Consider the following 14,979-nt stretch of genomic DNA (forward strand, 5'->3'; position numbering starts at 1 on the left):
TCGGGGTTATAAAACTAACGGATAGCAGGAAGTCCCATAACTGATATGCATTTTGGTCAAATTACGTCCCCTTTTGAACTTAAAACTCTTTTGATATTTAACCTTTTTGGGTAATATTTTCCTGCTTCTGGGACAATATTTCAAATAGTTGAGCTTGGCTGTCTTACGGACAGCTCTTGTTAGATGTATTTTGACATAACTTTACCTGGTAAAAAATTTTTTATGGACTTAAAATTTTTTTATGCCCCCTAAGGGAGTCATATTAGTTTTCAACTGTCCATCCGTTTGTTCGTTCATTCATTACAACGTTAACTTTTTACATGAAGGCACTTTACTCGCGAACCACTGCAGCCAGGACCTTCAAACTTCACATGCTGATAGTACTTGTTGAGTTCAGGACCCCTACTGACTTTGGGGTCACCAGGTCAAAGGTTAAGGTCACAGGGGCCAATGTTAACTTTTTGCATGAAGGCACTTTACTCGTGAACTACTGCACCCAGGACCTTCAAACTTCACATGCTGATAATACTTACTGAGTACACAACCCTTATTGACGTTGGGGTCACCAGGTCAAAGGTCAGGGCACTGCGGGTGGCATTTGTCACCATTAGTGACAGCTCTTGTTTTTTTTTAATTTCTTCTTTTTGTTGTTCTTCTGCTTTGGGCATCAACAGTCAAATTCTTTAAATTTTGCTCTCATCCTCTGATGTAACCCTTTGGGCATATATTGCCCCGCTTGGCGGTGCTCTTGTTTTTCTTGATTTGGCATTTTAAAAACAGCTTGGAAACAAAATTTCATTCTGGTATTCTAATTTTCATAATATGACCAAACTTCAATGTGAAAGAAAGATATTTTTTATCCACAGTCTGGAAGTCAGTGCCTTTAACTCCAGTTTTCAAACCTCAGGAGAAGTAAAACATTTTTTAAATAAAAATTTATAGTCACTGAATTGATATTTCTGTGTACATTGAACAGTGATTATTTATAATCTGTTAATTGACATTCATCAGAGACTTAAGAAAAGATTACTAAAAAGTTATTTAGATACTGCCACTGAAAGTCTTGGTGCAGAAATGATGTAGGTAAGAGCTCTGATCAACTTTTTGCAAAAAATTATATTTGTCAAGTAATGGACTAATTGCCTATATAGGGTTTCTGCACAAACGTTTTACCCTTACCCTGCTAAATTTCTGTAATGAACTTGCCCATCTTTCAGGTTGTAATACACCATTAACTGTTAAAAGGAGTGCTTACCTAAAAGATACTGACTGAATGGCAAACATTGCAGATCTTGATCAGACTGCATGGATGTGCAGACTAATAATAATCTACACTGGTGTTTGTTCTTATTTCAAAGTGTACTCTACTTTTTAATGTAAAAAATACTTCATTTTGTATTAAAATCTAAACATAGTACAGACAGAAAAGTTTATGGGTATCTGTGTGGTGTGGTCTACATTATTGAAAAGGAAGTGTCTAGATAGGGGTACGGATCTGTACCTCTAGGCAATCCTCTTAGGGGTTTTCTAGGGGTACGGACCTCCTTTTTCTAGAGATTTAGGGTTATATATATTCTAAAATTTGTTAAAAATGAAATAAAATGTAAGACTTAACCAGTGTGCACTTAAAACTTTGATCTAAATGGTTTACAGATATCAGCGTTCACCCGATTGTTTACCTTCTCTTTCAAAAACTAAATAACCGAGGAACTCCAAATGAATACAGTGTTCCGTGCCGATTACTTTGTTGTAAAATAAACTGTTGATAACAGATAAACCCTTAAATGAATTCTATTTGTAATTCAGCAGAAAAAATATTAAATTAAGCATAATAATATGCACCTGTTTATTTTGTTATTTAACAAGGTATAATGATAATCGGCACGGAACTGATTGTTTAATAATCAGTTAACCAACATTAAGTAAAGAAAACTGTTTGTGAAAACGTCCCTTAATTTGTATCTCGTAACGGCTAGTCCCAATGTGTGGAAAACATAAATACCCTAAGGGTTAATTATCATTAAAAATAGTTTTTCACCAACATATTTAACATTATTTTGTTGAATTTTGATATTTTTTTCTGCCTGTTCGAATCCTCATGATTTATTTGGTGCTCCTCGGTTATTTACATGTAACAAATCGGGTGAACGGTCTTTTCTGTAAACCATTTAGGTCCAAGTTTAAGGTGAATTCTGATGAAGTCTTGTTTGTTTTTTCATTTTCAACAAAATTTGAAATGTAAATGACCCTTAATCTGAAGAAAATCGGAGGTTCGTACCCCTAGAAAACCCCTTATAGGCTTGTCTAGAGGTACGGATCCGTACCTCTAGAATCAGATTCTAGAGGTACCCCTAGACACTTCCTATTGAAAAACCTCACACTTCCGAAAGATAATTTATTGTTGAGCCCACTTGCAGAAGCGAAGACATAGTTGTTCAAATGGCTGTTCGGTGTACGTGCGTGCGTGTGTCAGTGCATGCGTGCGTCTGTCCAGATTTTTTTGTTCGGACCATAACTTTGACATGCATGGAGCAATCTAGTTATGCCCCTCTTCGAAGAAGGAGGGGTATATTGTTTTGCAGATGTCGGTCGGTCGGTCTGTCGGTCGGAATGTAGACCAATCCGTTTCCGGATGATAACTCAAGAACGCTTGGGCCTAAGATCATGAAAGTTGATAGGGAGGTTGGTCATCACCAGCAGATGACCCCTATTGATTTTGAGGTCTGTATGTCAAAGGTCAAGGTCACAGTGACCCTGAATAGTAAAACGGTTTCCGGATGATAACTCAAGAACACTTGAGCTTAGGATCATGAAAGTTAATAGGGAGGTTGGTAATGACCAGAAGATGACCCTTATTGATTTTGAGGTCAGTATGTTAAAGGTCAAGGTCACAGTGACCCTGCACAGTAAAACGGTTTCCGGATGATAACTCAAGAACACTTAGGCCTAGTGTCACGAAAGTTGATAGGGAGGTTGGTCATCACCAGCAGATGACCCCTATTGATTTTGAGGTCAGTATGTCAAAGGTCAAGGTCACAGTGACCAGGAACAGTAAAATGGTTTCCAGGCAATAACTCTAGAACACTTGGGCCTAGTATCAGGAAAATTGAAAGTTAGGTTGGTCATGACCAGCAGATGACCCTTGTTGATTTTGAGGTCATTAGGTCAGAGGTCAAGGTTACATTGGCCAGGAACAGTTAAAACTGTTTCTGATCTTCTTGTCCAAAACCATAGGGCCTAGGGCTTTGATATTTGGTATGTAGCAAAATCTAGCGGTCCTCTACCAAGATTTTTCAGATTATTTCCCTGGGGTCAAATATGGCCCCTGCCCGGGGGTCACATGGTTTATATAGACTTATATAGGAAAAAACTTTGAAAAAACCTCTTGTCCAAAACCACAGGGCCTAGGGCTTTGATATTTTGTATATGACATCATCTAGTGGTCCTCTACTAAGACTGTTCAAGTTATTCCCCTAGGGTCAAATATGGCTCTGCCCTGGGGGTCACATGGTTTACATAGACTTATTTTGGAAAAAAGTTTGAAAATCTTCTTGTCCAAACCACAAATACTATGGCTTTGATATTTTGTAATGTAGCATCATTTAGTGGTTCTCTACCAAGTTTGTTCAAATTATCCCTCTAGGGTCAAATATGGTCCCGCCCCAGGGGTCATATGGTTCATATAGACTTCTATAGGGAAAAACTTAGAACCCTCATGTCCATAAATTGCATCATTCAAATTTGGACCACATGTATAGTTTTGAGTGGCAAGATGAACCTTGACATGAGTTGACCTTGATCTTGACCTAGTGACCTACTTTCACATTTATGTAGCTACAGCCTTCAAATTTGGACCACAAGCATAAGTTTGTGTACCGAAAAAAACTTTGACCTTGTTATTGACCTAGTGACCTACTTTCACATTTTTGAAGGTACAGGCTTCAAATTTGGACCACATGCATAGTTTTGTGTTCCGAAATAAAATTTGACCTTGATTTTGACTGAGTGACCTACTTTCACATTTCTCAAGCTACAGCCTTTAAATTTGAACTACATGCATAGTTTTGTGTACAGGAATGAACTTTGATCTTGAGATTGACATAGTGACCTATTTCACATTTCTGAAGCTACAGCGCTTCAAATTTGGACTGCTTGCATATTTTTGTGTTCTGAATTGAAATTTGACATTGATTTTTCACTGTTACCTATTTCTCAAGCTACAGCCTTCTACCGAAATGAATCTTTGACCTTGAAATTGATCTAGTGACTGCTTTCACATTTCTCAAGCCACAGCTTTCAATTTGAACCACATACACATTGTTTTGTACCGAAATGAAATTTGACATTGATTTTGACCTTGAGCTGGTCTTGAAATTTGGAACATTCAAAAATGGCTCAGTGGATGGCGCCAAGATCACTCTGTAATCTCTTGTTAGGTTAATAGGTTAAAGGTCAAGGTCAGATTAAACCAGAATGGTAGAACTTTTGTTTACAGTGAGCATATAATTTCTGTTCCTTGTGCAATTACTGAATGCATCAAGGGGGGCATTTCGTGTCGACGAGCTCTTGTTTATATTTGGCATGAATGTTAACCTCAGTGAGACGGAGTGTCATGTGCAAACCACAGGTTCCTATCTCAAAGGTCGAGGTCACACTTGGAGGTCAAAGGCAGAACAAATGCAGATATTAAATTGAAACTTCACATGTGTCTTTGGGATTATAAAACTAGTTGATTGCATCATGTCCCATAACACTGACATGAATTTTGGTCAAATTACGTCCCCTTTTCAACATAAAACATCTGGTTAAAATTTTGCATGCAAGTTACTATCTCCAAAACTAATGCAGATACTGGATTGAAACTCTATAAATATTTTAACATATATAGGGTACCATTTTCCTGCTTCTGGGACAATAATATGAATAGTCGAGCATTGGCTGTCTTATGGACAGCTCTTGTTATGCTTGCTGTTGTGACTGGTGTTGGATGATGATGACTATAACATTGTATGGCAAATGAATCTGATCTAGATAATCCTGATTGAAGGTTCACAATGTGGGTTTTATGCTTGTTTTCATGACTGCCATTGCTGCTGCTGATGATGATGATAACTGTAACTTTGTATTGCAATATCAGTTCGACATTGAAACTGTTGCTTGAAAATCGATAATGTGGAATTAGTGTGATTGTTGTTGTGATTGCTGCTCTGTTTCTTGTCCGGTCTATTACTCTGCTATAGATGAAGGGATTTTGAAATTACTTGGTATAAATGTTCACCATAATAAGACGACGTGTCATGAGCAAGACCCAGACCCCTAGCTCCAAGGTCAAGTTCACACTTACAAGTCAAAGGTTAACATGGTCATTTTCTTGTCCAGTCCTTAACACTGCCATTAATGAAAGGATTTTGAAATTATTTAGCATAAATGTTCCCTATATTGAGATGAGGTGTCATGTGCAAGACCCAGACCCCTAATTCCAAGGTCAAGGTCACACTTAGAAGTCAAAGATGTTTCTTGTCTGGTCCATAACTGTGCCATTTATCAACGGATTTGAAAATAGTTTGACACAAATGTTAACCATATTGAGAAGATGTGTCACACTTATGACCGAGGACTCACTCATTTGCTCCACACTGGAGTGATGGGCTCCAGTTTCACTGTCAAGCATCGAAATAGTCTAGCATGCTGTCTCCTGTGACAGCTCTTGTTGTGACTACTACTGCTACTGTAGATGATGATGATGCAGAATTTGGGAACTGTTTACACTTGTGTTATCGCTGTTGCTGCTGCTGCTGATATTGATGATAGTAATGTAGTAATGATGACTGCTGCTTCGAATTCTTAATTATTCATCTGTTATTGTCACTGGTCTGAAAAGGTGAAAATGATGATCAAGATATTCATGATGGAAACAAAGTCACAATGCTAAATAATTTACTACGCATTATGATTGTCAATTTAATATAAAGATTATTCTTAGAAATTTTAATGCTGCTGCTGCTGCTAATGATGATACAGTTACTGCTGCTAACTTTTGGAGGTGATGCTGATGATGATACTTAAACAAAATTTCTGATAATTTACAAGGTGCTATCAATTTGAAAGTGAGAATATTCTTAGGAAGATTAAAATGTGGAATTGGTTGTGGTTGCTGCTAGTGATTTTAATGGCATTGTATTCCATATCAATAACCAGGTATTACCTGTTTAGTATGTACAATGTGCCAAGATAGTAAAAATGTGGCATTGTTTACATGTATATTGTTTAAGGTGATGTTGTTGTTTTTTGTTGCTGAAGAGTTTGCTGCTTTTGCTGATAATTATCACAATGATTTCCTTATTTTGGTTAATGGGGTACTGGTATTAAAAATTTGTGCTCTGAAGGCTCATCATTATGTGATATTTAAGAGATGATGGATTTGAAAGTCTTGTTACAACAGTTTTATAAGTTTCAGGATTAAATTTATGACTAGAGCATTGTGTACAAAATCAAGGCTGCTTTTTTCTTATTACGTATTTTTTCTACTTTCAGGTACTGAGGTGACCGAGGCTATGAGGGCACTACCTCCCGGTAGTGATGAGGTCGTTGCTTTGGCTGTGACGGAGGAGCTGTCTACTGAGGTGACTCCCTTCGCTAGCCAGGACCCTGTCCACCCTGTTGTAGATGTTGCGGTAATCCCAGAGGATACGCCCGCCGCTGACATCGAAGGTATTGGGGAAGGGGCTCCTCAGGGTGGCCATCCTGTGGAGCATGAGGTGGGTCCTGTACCCCAGGTGGATCCTTTCCCTTTTGTACCTGAGGTAGAGGTGCCTCTCCCACCTCTTTTTGTCCCAGAGGTAGAGGTGCCCGCTCCTTTTGTGCCACAGGTATCCCAGGTATTCCAAGGGAACACCAGAGGCAGGGAGTCTCTGGGAGGGGTGGTTCAGGGATTAGAGGTTAATCCTGAGGGTAGGCCAGAGTTAGATGTACAGGTTTTTGTCCCACGCAGGTCAACTAGGCCCCGTCGACCTCATGTGCCTATGCAGATTATTTGGGGCAGGGGGGTTAAGTCCTATGATTAGCCAATGGCCTCACACCTCCTCCCTTTTTGTGGTTGAGGAGAACATGACAGAAATAAGGGTGTTTAGTATATTTTAACATTAAGCTACTTCATCATCATACATTATCATCATCTGTTCGTCATCATCCATTCATCATTATAATCATCCATTCATCATTATCCTCATCCATTCATCATTATCATCTATTCATCATCATCATCCATTCATCATCATCATCATCCAATCTTCATCATCATCATCCATTTATCATCATCTACTCATTATCATCATCATCTATCCAGCATCATCATCTGTTCATCATTATCATCATCCATTCATCATCATCATCATCATCTAGTCATCATCTGTTCATCGTCATCATCATCTATTCATCACCATCATCTCTATTCATCATCATCTTCTCTATCTATCTATCATCATCTGTTTAGTCATCAGTACTTGATTTTTCTACAGACACTTGTTGGTTAGTCCCAATCCCCCCTCCCCTCCTCTGCCCCATGTCATTTGTCAGCATCAAGATTTAGAACATGATCAAAGATGTACTCTTATTTTCCATCATGTTCTGCGTTGGTCGAGTAGGCTTATGTGATGGTATGTTTGCATTTTTCTGGTCATGGCTGCTGTTTCCTTGCCGTTGGGGGCTGTCTGTTTTCTCTTAAAAGAGAAATTAGATTGACGGGAAGTGAATCTGTGGCCATGACAAAGAAACATGCCTATAGACCAACACCTTAGCCTGCTCAGCTCTTGCAGAACACGACTGAAGATGACAGCTCATCTCTGATAACCAAATACTACTACTGATAATAATAAATTTGAATATAGCATGTTTTATAATCACAACCATTTCTCAGTTTATTTTAAAAGACTAAAAGTTTGCCGATAGTTGTCAGGGTCTTAGGAGGGGAGTTGGGCAAACCCACTGGTGAATGTGGATTTTCCAAGGAAACTGGCATCACTGCTTATCATTCATGTCCATCAATCATCCTCATATATCCAATCATCATCCAATCTTCATCATCATCATCCATTTATCATCATCCATTCATCCTCATCCATTCATCATCATCTACTTATCATCATCATTATCTTTATTCATCATCATCATCGTCTATCATCATCATCATCTAGTCTATCATCCCATCATCTCTATTCATCATCATTTTCTCTATTCATCATCATCATCATCATCATCATCTAGCCATCATCTGTTCATCGTCATCATCATCTAGTCATCATCATCTTCTCTATTCATCATCATCTGTTTAGTCATCAGTACTTGATTTTTCTGCAGACACTTGTTGGTTAGTCCCAATCCCCCCTCCCCTCCTCCGCCCCATGCCATTTGTCAGCAGTTTAAAAAACTAAACCTGATAGTTGTCAGGGTCTTAGGAGGGGAGTTGGGCAAACCCACCGGTGTATGTGGATTTTCCAAGGAAACAGAATTGGCATCACTGCTTATCACTCCTCTCCATTCCTTCTCCTCCTCCTCCTCGTCTGTTTTATCATCATTCTTATCATCATTATCCTTATCATTTATCATTACTCATCATCATTATCATCAAACATTATCATATCTATCTGTAAATCATGCCCAAACTACATTTATTCAAGGTGTTAAATGTATACCAAACAGTCAGATTTCTTGCCAGTTCTTTGAAACCATTTCTTAGTTAAGTTGTGTGATTGTTGTTGTTGTATGTGTATGTTGTTTGTGTATGTGGAGTTTGAAAGCTTGTGTTATATGTTACCAGTAACACTATGTGTACTATAAATACTTAAAAGACAATACTAAATTAGCCAAGGAGGCTTTGTTAATAATGGCAAACATTGCATGCAGTACTGGATTGTTCCAGGACCCAGCAATTTCCAGGACCTGCAAAATTAGTATTTTGGTAACTATCTTCTATGCTCGGTACTGGTTTTTTTTCCAGGAATGTGAAAAGAAGAACGTGTAAAAAGTCATGTGTGCTTGTTTTGTATGGTAGTGTGTGTGGTGTGATTGTTGTTGTTGTATGTGTATGTTGTTTTGAAAGCTTGTGTTATATGTTACCAGAAACACTATGTGTACTATAAATACTTAAAAGACAATACTAAATTAGCCAAGGAGGCTTTGTTAATAATGGCAAACATTGCATGCAGTACTGGATTGTCCCAGGACCCAGCAATTTCCAGGACCCTGCAGAATTAGTATTTATGGTAACTATCTTCTATGCACGGTACTGGTTTTTTTCCAGGAGTGAAAAGAAGAATGTGTGAAAAGTCATGTGTGCTTGTTTTGTATGGTAGTGTGTGTAGTGTGATTGTTGTTTTTACAAAAAATACAAAAAATACAAAAAAAAAAAAAAAAAAAAAAACTAAAAAAAAAACTAAAAAAAAAAAAATACAAAAAAAACAACTAAAAAAAGTTTGTGCATGTTCTTGTTTGTAGTATTTAATGTAATAATTTATTGTGACCATTGCAGGCTGCAAGAAAGAGCATCATAATGCAGTTAACTGAATTCTGTTACGAAGCAGGAAAGGGACATCAAACAACAGTGGACAAGATTTTATTATGAAGCAAAAAAAGGGACATCAGAGTGCAGTGGACGAGATTTTTTTTAAGAAGGAAGAAAGGAATATTAAAATGCAGTGGACTGGATTTAATTATGAATCGAGAAAAGGAACATCAAAGTGCAGTAAATGGAATTTTACTATGAAATGCAAGGAAGGGACATCAAAGTGCAATGGACTGGAGACTACTGGGGAGAAGATGTTGCTTCAAAAGATTGGCAGAGTTGCTCTTTGCAGTAGAGGAATATCAAAGTGCAATCAACTGGGTTTAACATAAAGCAAGGAAGGATTATCAAAGTGTTATGAATTAAACTGTTTCAGGACAGGAATAAACAACATCAAATTCTAATTGACTGGATTTTCTTGGGAAGGATAGAAAGAACATGAGGAAGGAACATAAAAGTGCAATTGATTCAGTTTTATTATGGAGAAAGGAAGAAACATCAAAGTGCAATCGACTTGGATTTTATTTAAGTGCAGTGGACAGACTGGATTTTCTCAGAGTGAAGAGAGGATATCTTGATATTAATGTGACCCATAAAAGTGACTATATTCATTTGTAGTGTTAAAAGTGAAAAAATAACATAAAAATGTTAATCATTGGAATTGATACTTTTTGTGGGGGTGGGAATCTCTGTCCTGTGTATACCATTTCTTCCCATTCATCCTATCTTATTTCATCCTGACCCTGCCCATCCCATCCCTGATTGGTTACCCAGATATGATTGTACATATAATATATAATATAGCATATATTTGAATTAAAATATAAATGTAGAGCATGGCCACAAAATAAACAGAGAAAAGGTGTATAAATCAATTTAATATGAAATATGTTGGTGTGAAATCATGTCTTATTCATGCAATTGACACTTTCTATATTCAGACTATATGAAGTGGTAAAAGTACACTTCTTTATAAGCAGATGTATGTATATGATAAAAAAGGTTGAAAACTTGAAATTTTTGAGACATTCATAATATTATTATTATGGATAGAGTCTATTATGTGAAGAGGAATAATTATTAAATCTGAAACCACGCTTGTACAGTTTTTTCGGAAGTTACACTCTCGCGATATTTTGAAAAGAATTTTTTAAAGGTAATTATGTTTTTCTCTTTCTTACATTTTTGCTGAATTACAAGAGTAATTTATATTTCTTGTTGCCATGCTTATTTACAGTACTTATACCATCATTTTCATTCAGTTCGAGCTGCAAGGTGAAGCAGGAAAATGGTGTCAAGTTTGAAGGCAAGCCAAAGATGCAGTCCTGGATTTTCCTTGGAAAAGTATGAAGAATGTCTGTGAAAAATGTGACTGTGTTCATTTGCAGTGTTTAAAGTGAAGAAAGAACAAAAAAAGTTTAAGACAGCAAAAGAAGACCATCAAACTTAAATAGATTATATCACTTTGTATGAAAGAGCATTATTATGCAATGAACTGGAATTTATTATGAAGCAAGAAAGGGGCATCAAAGTGCAGTGGACAGGAATTTATTATGAATCAAGAAATGAATTTTAAAGTGCAGAGGCCTGGATTGAATTATGACACAAGAAAGGAACATCAAAGTACAGTGAATGGAATTTTATTATGAAGAAAGGAAGAGACATCAAAGTGCAATGGACTGGAGACTACTTGGGAGAAGATGTTGCTTTAAAAGATTGGCAGAGTTGCTTTTTGCTACAGGTGCAAAGCCCTGACAGATTCCTTTACTATTGATTGAGACATGCTAACGTTGCCTTCGAGGACAATCCGGTGTCTATATGTCCGCTAGATTGTGGCGTTTTTTGGAGCGACTGGTCTGCAGCATTGTGCCGGCAATGTTAAGATGATGGTTGTTCCTCTCTGTTTTGAGAGATGGAATCGGGGATTGTGAGGATTTGCATTTCTTCCATATCAACAGACTGCCAGTGACAACTGACTTTATGTCCCGTTCATATGTACAGTCAGTGATTGATTTGACTTTATTATGAAGCAGTAGAGGAATATCAAAGTGCAATTAACTGGATTTAACATAAAGCAAGGAAGGATTTCAGGACAGGAAGAAACAACATCCAATTCTAATTGACTGGATTTTCTCAGGAAGAAAAGAAAGAACATGAGGAAGGAACATAAAAGTGCAATTAATTCAATTTTATTATGGAGCAAAGAAGAAACATCTAAAGTGCAATCAACTTGGATTTTATTTAAGTGCAGTGGACAGACTGGATTTTCTCAGAGTGAAGAGAGGATATCTTAATGTTAATGTGACCCATAAAAGTGACTATATCCATTTGTAGTGTTAAAAGTGAAAAAATAACATAAAAATGTTAATCATTGGAATTGATACTTTTTGTGGGGGTGGGAATATGTCCTGTGTATACCATTTCTTCCCATTCATCCTATCTTATTTCATCCTGACCCCCCTGTCCATCCCATCCCTGATTGGTTACCCAGATATGATTGTACATATAATATATAATATAGCATATATTTGAATTAAAATATAAATGTAGAGCATGGCCACAAAATAAACAGAGAAAAGATGTGTATAAATCAATTTAATATGAAATATGTTGGTGTGAAATCATGTCTTATTCATGCAATTGACACTTTCTATATTCAGACTATATGAAGTGGTAAAAGTACACTTCTTTATAAGCAAATGTATGTATATGATAAAAAAGGTCGAAAACTTGAATTTTTCGAGACATTCATAATATTATTATGGATAGTGTATTATGTGAAGTGGAATAATTATTAAATCTGAAACCACGCTTGTACAGTTTTTCGGAAGTTACACTCTCGCGGTATTTTGAAAAAAATTTTTTAAAGGTAATTATGTCTTTCTCTTTCTTACATATTTGCTGAATTACAAGAGTAATTTATATTTCTTGTTGCCATGCTTATTTACAATACTTATACCCATCCATTTTCATTCAGTTTGAGCTGGAAGGTGAAGCTGGAAAATGGTGTCAAGTTTGAAGGCAAGCCAAAGATGCAGTCCTGGATTTTCCTTGGAAAAGTAAGAAGAATGTCTGTGAAAAAAGTGACTATGTTCATTTGCAGTGTTTAAAGTGAAAAAAATCACATAAAAAATGTTAATCATTGGAATTGATACTTTTTGTGGGGGTGGGAATTTCTGTCCTGTGTATACCATTTCTTCCCATTCCTCCTATCTCATTTCATCCGAACCCTACCCATCCCATCCCTGATTGGTTATCCAGATATGATTGTACATATAATAAATATAGCATATATTTGAATTAAAATATAAATTTAGAGCATGGCCATGAAATAAACAGAGAAAATATGTGTATAAATCAATTTAATATGAAATATGTTGGTGTGAAATCATGTCTTATTCATGCAATTGACACTTTCTATATTCAGACTATATGAAGTTCATGGTAAAAGTACACTTCTTTATAAGCAAATGTATGTATATGATAAAAAAAGGTTGAAAACTTGAATTTTTCGAGACATTCATAATATTATTATGGATAGTGTATTATGTGAAGTGGAATAATTATTAAATCTGGAAACTCGCTTGTTCTGTTTTTTTTCGGAAGTTACACTCTCGCGATATTTTTAAAAATAAAAATTAAGAGGTATTATGTTTTTCTCTTTCTTACATATTTGCTGAATTACAAGAGTTATTTATATTTCTTGTTGCCATTCTTATTTACAGTACTTATACCAGTCCATTTTCCATTCCAGTTTGAGCTGCAAGGTGAAGCTGGAAAATGGTGTCTAGGTTGAAGTCAAGCCGAAGATGAAGTCCTGGTATTTCCTTGGAAAAAAGTATGAAGAATGTCTTTGAAAAAAAGGCTGTGTTATTTGCAGTAGTTTAAGTGAAAAAAATAACTTATAAAGGGTAATCTTTGGATTTGATTACTTTTTGTGGGGGTGGGAATCTCTGTCCTGTGTATTCCTTGTTCTTCCCATTCATCATATTCTTATTTCATCCTGACCCTGCCCATCCTATCCCTGATTGGTTACCCAGAATGGATTGTAATATAATAAAGATAGCTATTCTTTGAATTAAAATATAATTTTAGAGCATGTCTACGATTAATTCAGAGATAAGTTGTGTTATAAATCAATTTTATATGAATATGTTGGTGGTGAAATCATGTATTATTCTTCCAATTGACACTTCTATATTCCACACATATGATGTTCATGGTTAAAGTACAGTCTTTATAAAGCAAATGCATGTATTTGATAAAAAGGTCGAAAAAACTTGAATTTTTCACGATGACATTCGTAATATTATTATGGTTAGAGTCCATTATGTGAAGTGGAATAAATTATTAAATTGGACCACGCTTGTACCAGGTTTTTTTCGGTAGTTTACACTCTGGTGTTTTTAAAAAATAATTTTTTATAGGTAATTATGTTTTTCTCTTTCTTTTTACATATTTGTGAATTACATGTGTTATTTATATTTCTTGTTTGCCATGCTTATTTACAGTTCTTATTCAGCCATTTTCATTCAGTTTGAGCTGCAAAGGGAAGCAGGAAAATGGTGTCCAAGTTGAAGTCAAGCCGAAGATGCAGTCCTGGATTTTCCTTTTGGAAAAGTATGAAGAATGTCTGAAAAAAAGTACTGAGTTCTTTTTGCAGTGTTTGAAGTGAATTAATTAAACATAAAAATGGTATTCATTGAAGTTGGACTACTTTTGTTGGGATGGGCAATCTTGTCTGTGTTATACCATTTCTTTCCATTCATCAATTCTTATTTCATCCTGTCCCCTACCCATCCCATCATGATTGGTTACCCAGTTATGATTGTACATATTTTAATATTAGCATATATTTGAATTAAATTATAATTTTGAGCATGGCCACCGAAATAGAGTAAAGATGTATATAAAATTCAATTAATATGGAAATATGTTTAGTGTGAATCTTGTCTTATTATCCAATTGACACTTTCTTGTATTCACACTATATGAATTTCATGGTAAAAGTACACTTATTTGTAAGCAAATGAATGTATATGATAAAAAAAAGGTCGAAAAAACTTGAATTTTCGAGACATTCATAATATTTTTATGCTAGAGTCTATTATGTGAAGTGGAATAATTATTCAATCAGGGAACCACGCTTGGTACAGTTTTTTTAGGATGTTACCACTCTCGCATATTTCAAAAAAAAAAATTTTAAACGGTAATTATGTTTTCTCTTTCTTAGATATTTGCTGAAATGCAAGAGTAATTTATATTTCTTGTTGGCATGCTTTTTTTACGTTCTTATACAGTCCATTTTCTGTCTGTTGAGTTGCAAGGTGGAAAAAAAGCAGGAAATTGGTGTCTAAGTTTGAAGGCAAGCCATAATAAAAAATAAAAAAAAATTGATGCAGTCCTGGATTTTCCTTGGA

General features: G+C 35.9%; 2 protein-coding genes across 4 annotated transcripts in view; one reads left to right on the forward strand and one right to left on the reverse strand.

Moving 5' to 3' along the window:
• The window catches only part of LOC123539144 (uncharacterized), a 28,476-nt gene extending 17,996 nt beyond the window's left edge, over window positions 1-10,480 (forward strand). For 2 of the 3 annotated variants that reach the window (XR_008368413.1, XM_053530422.1), the window contains exons 2-3: window positions 6,535-6,711; window positions 9,527-10,480. Coding sequence is in view for 2 of the 3 variants with exons in the window: in XM_053530422.1 (XP_053386397.1) it covers window positions 6,535-6,711; window positions 9,527-9,561 (212 nt within the window). In the remaining variant the exon portion in view is untranslated. The remainder of the gene's footprint in view (window positions 1-6,534; window positions 6,712-9,526) is intronic. The other variant, XM_053530423.1, reaches the window with a different exon arrangement.
• Window positions 1-14,979, reverse strand: part of LOC123537780 (ras-related protein Rab-5C-like) — a 329,876-nt gene that overhangs the window by 148,984 nt on the left and 165,913 nt on the right. The window lies entirely within an intron of this gene.

Source organism: Mercenaria mercenaria, chromosome 18 (assembly GCF_021730395.1).
Source record: "Mercenaria mercenaria strain notata chromosome 18, MADL_Memer_1, whole genome shotgun sequence".
NCBI classification, from domain to species: Eukaryota; Metazoa; Mollusca; class Bivalvia; order Venerida; family Veneridae; genus Mercenaria; species Mercenaria mercenaria.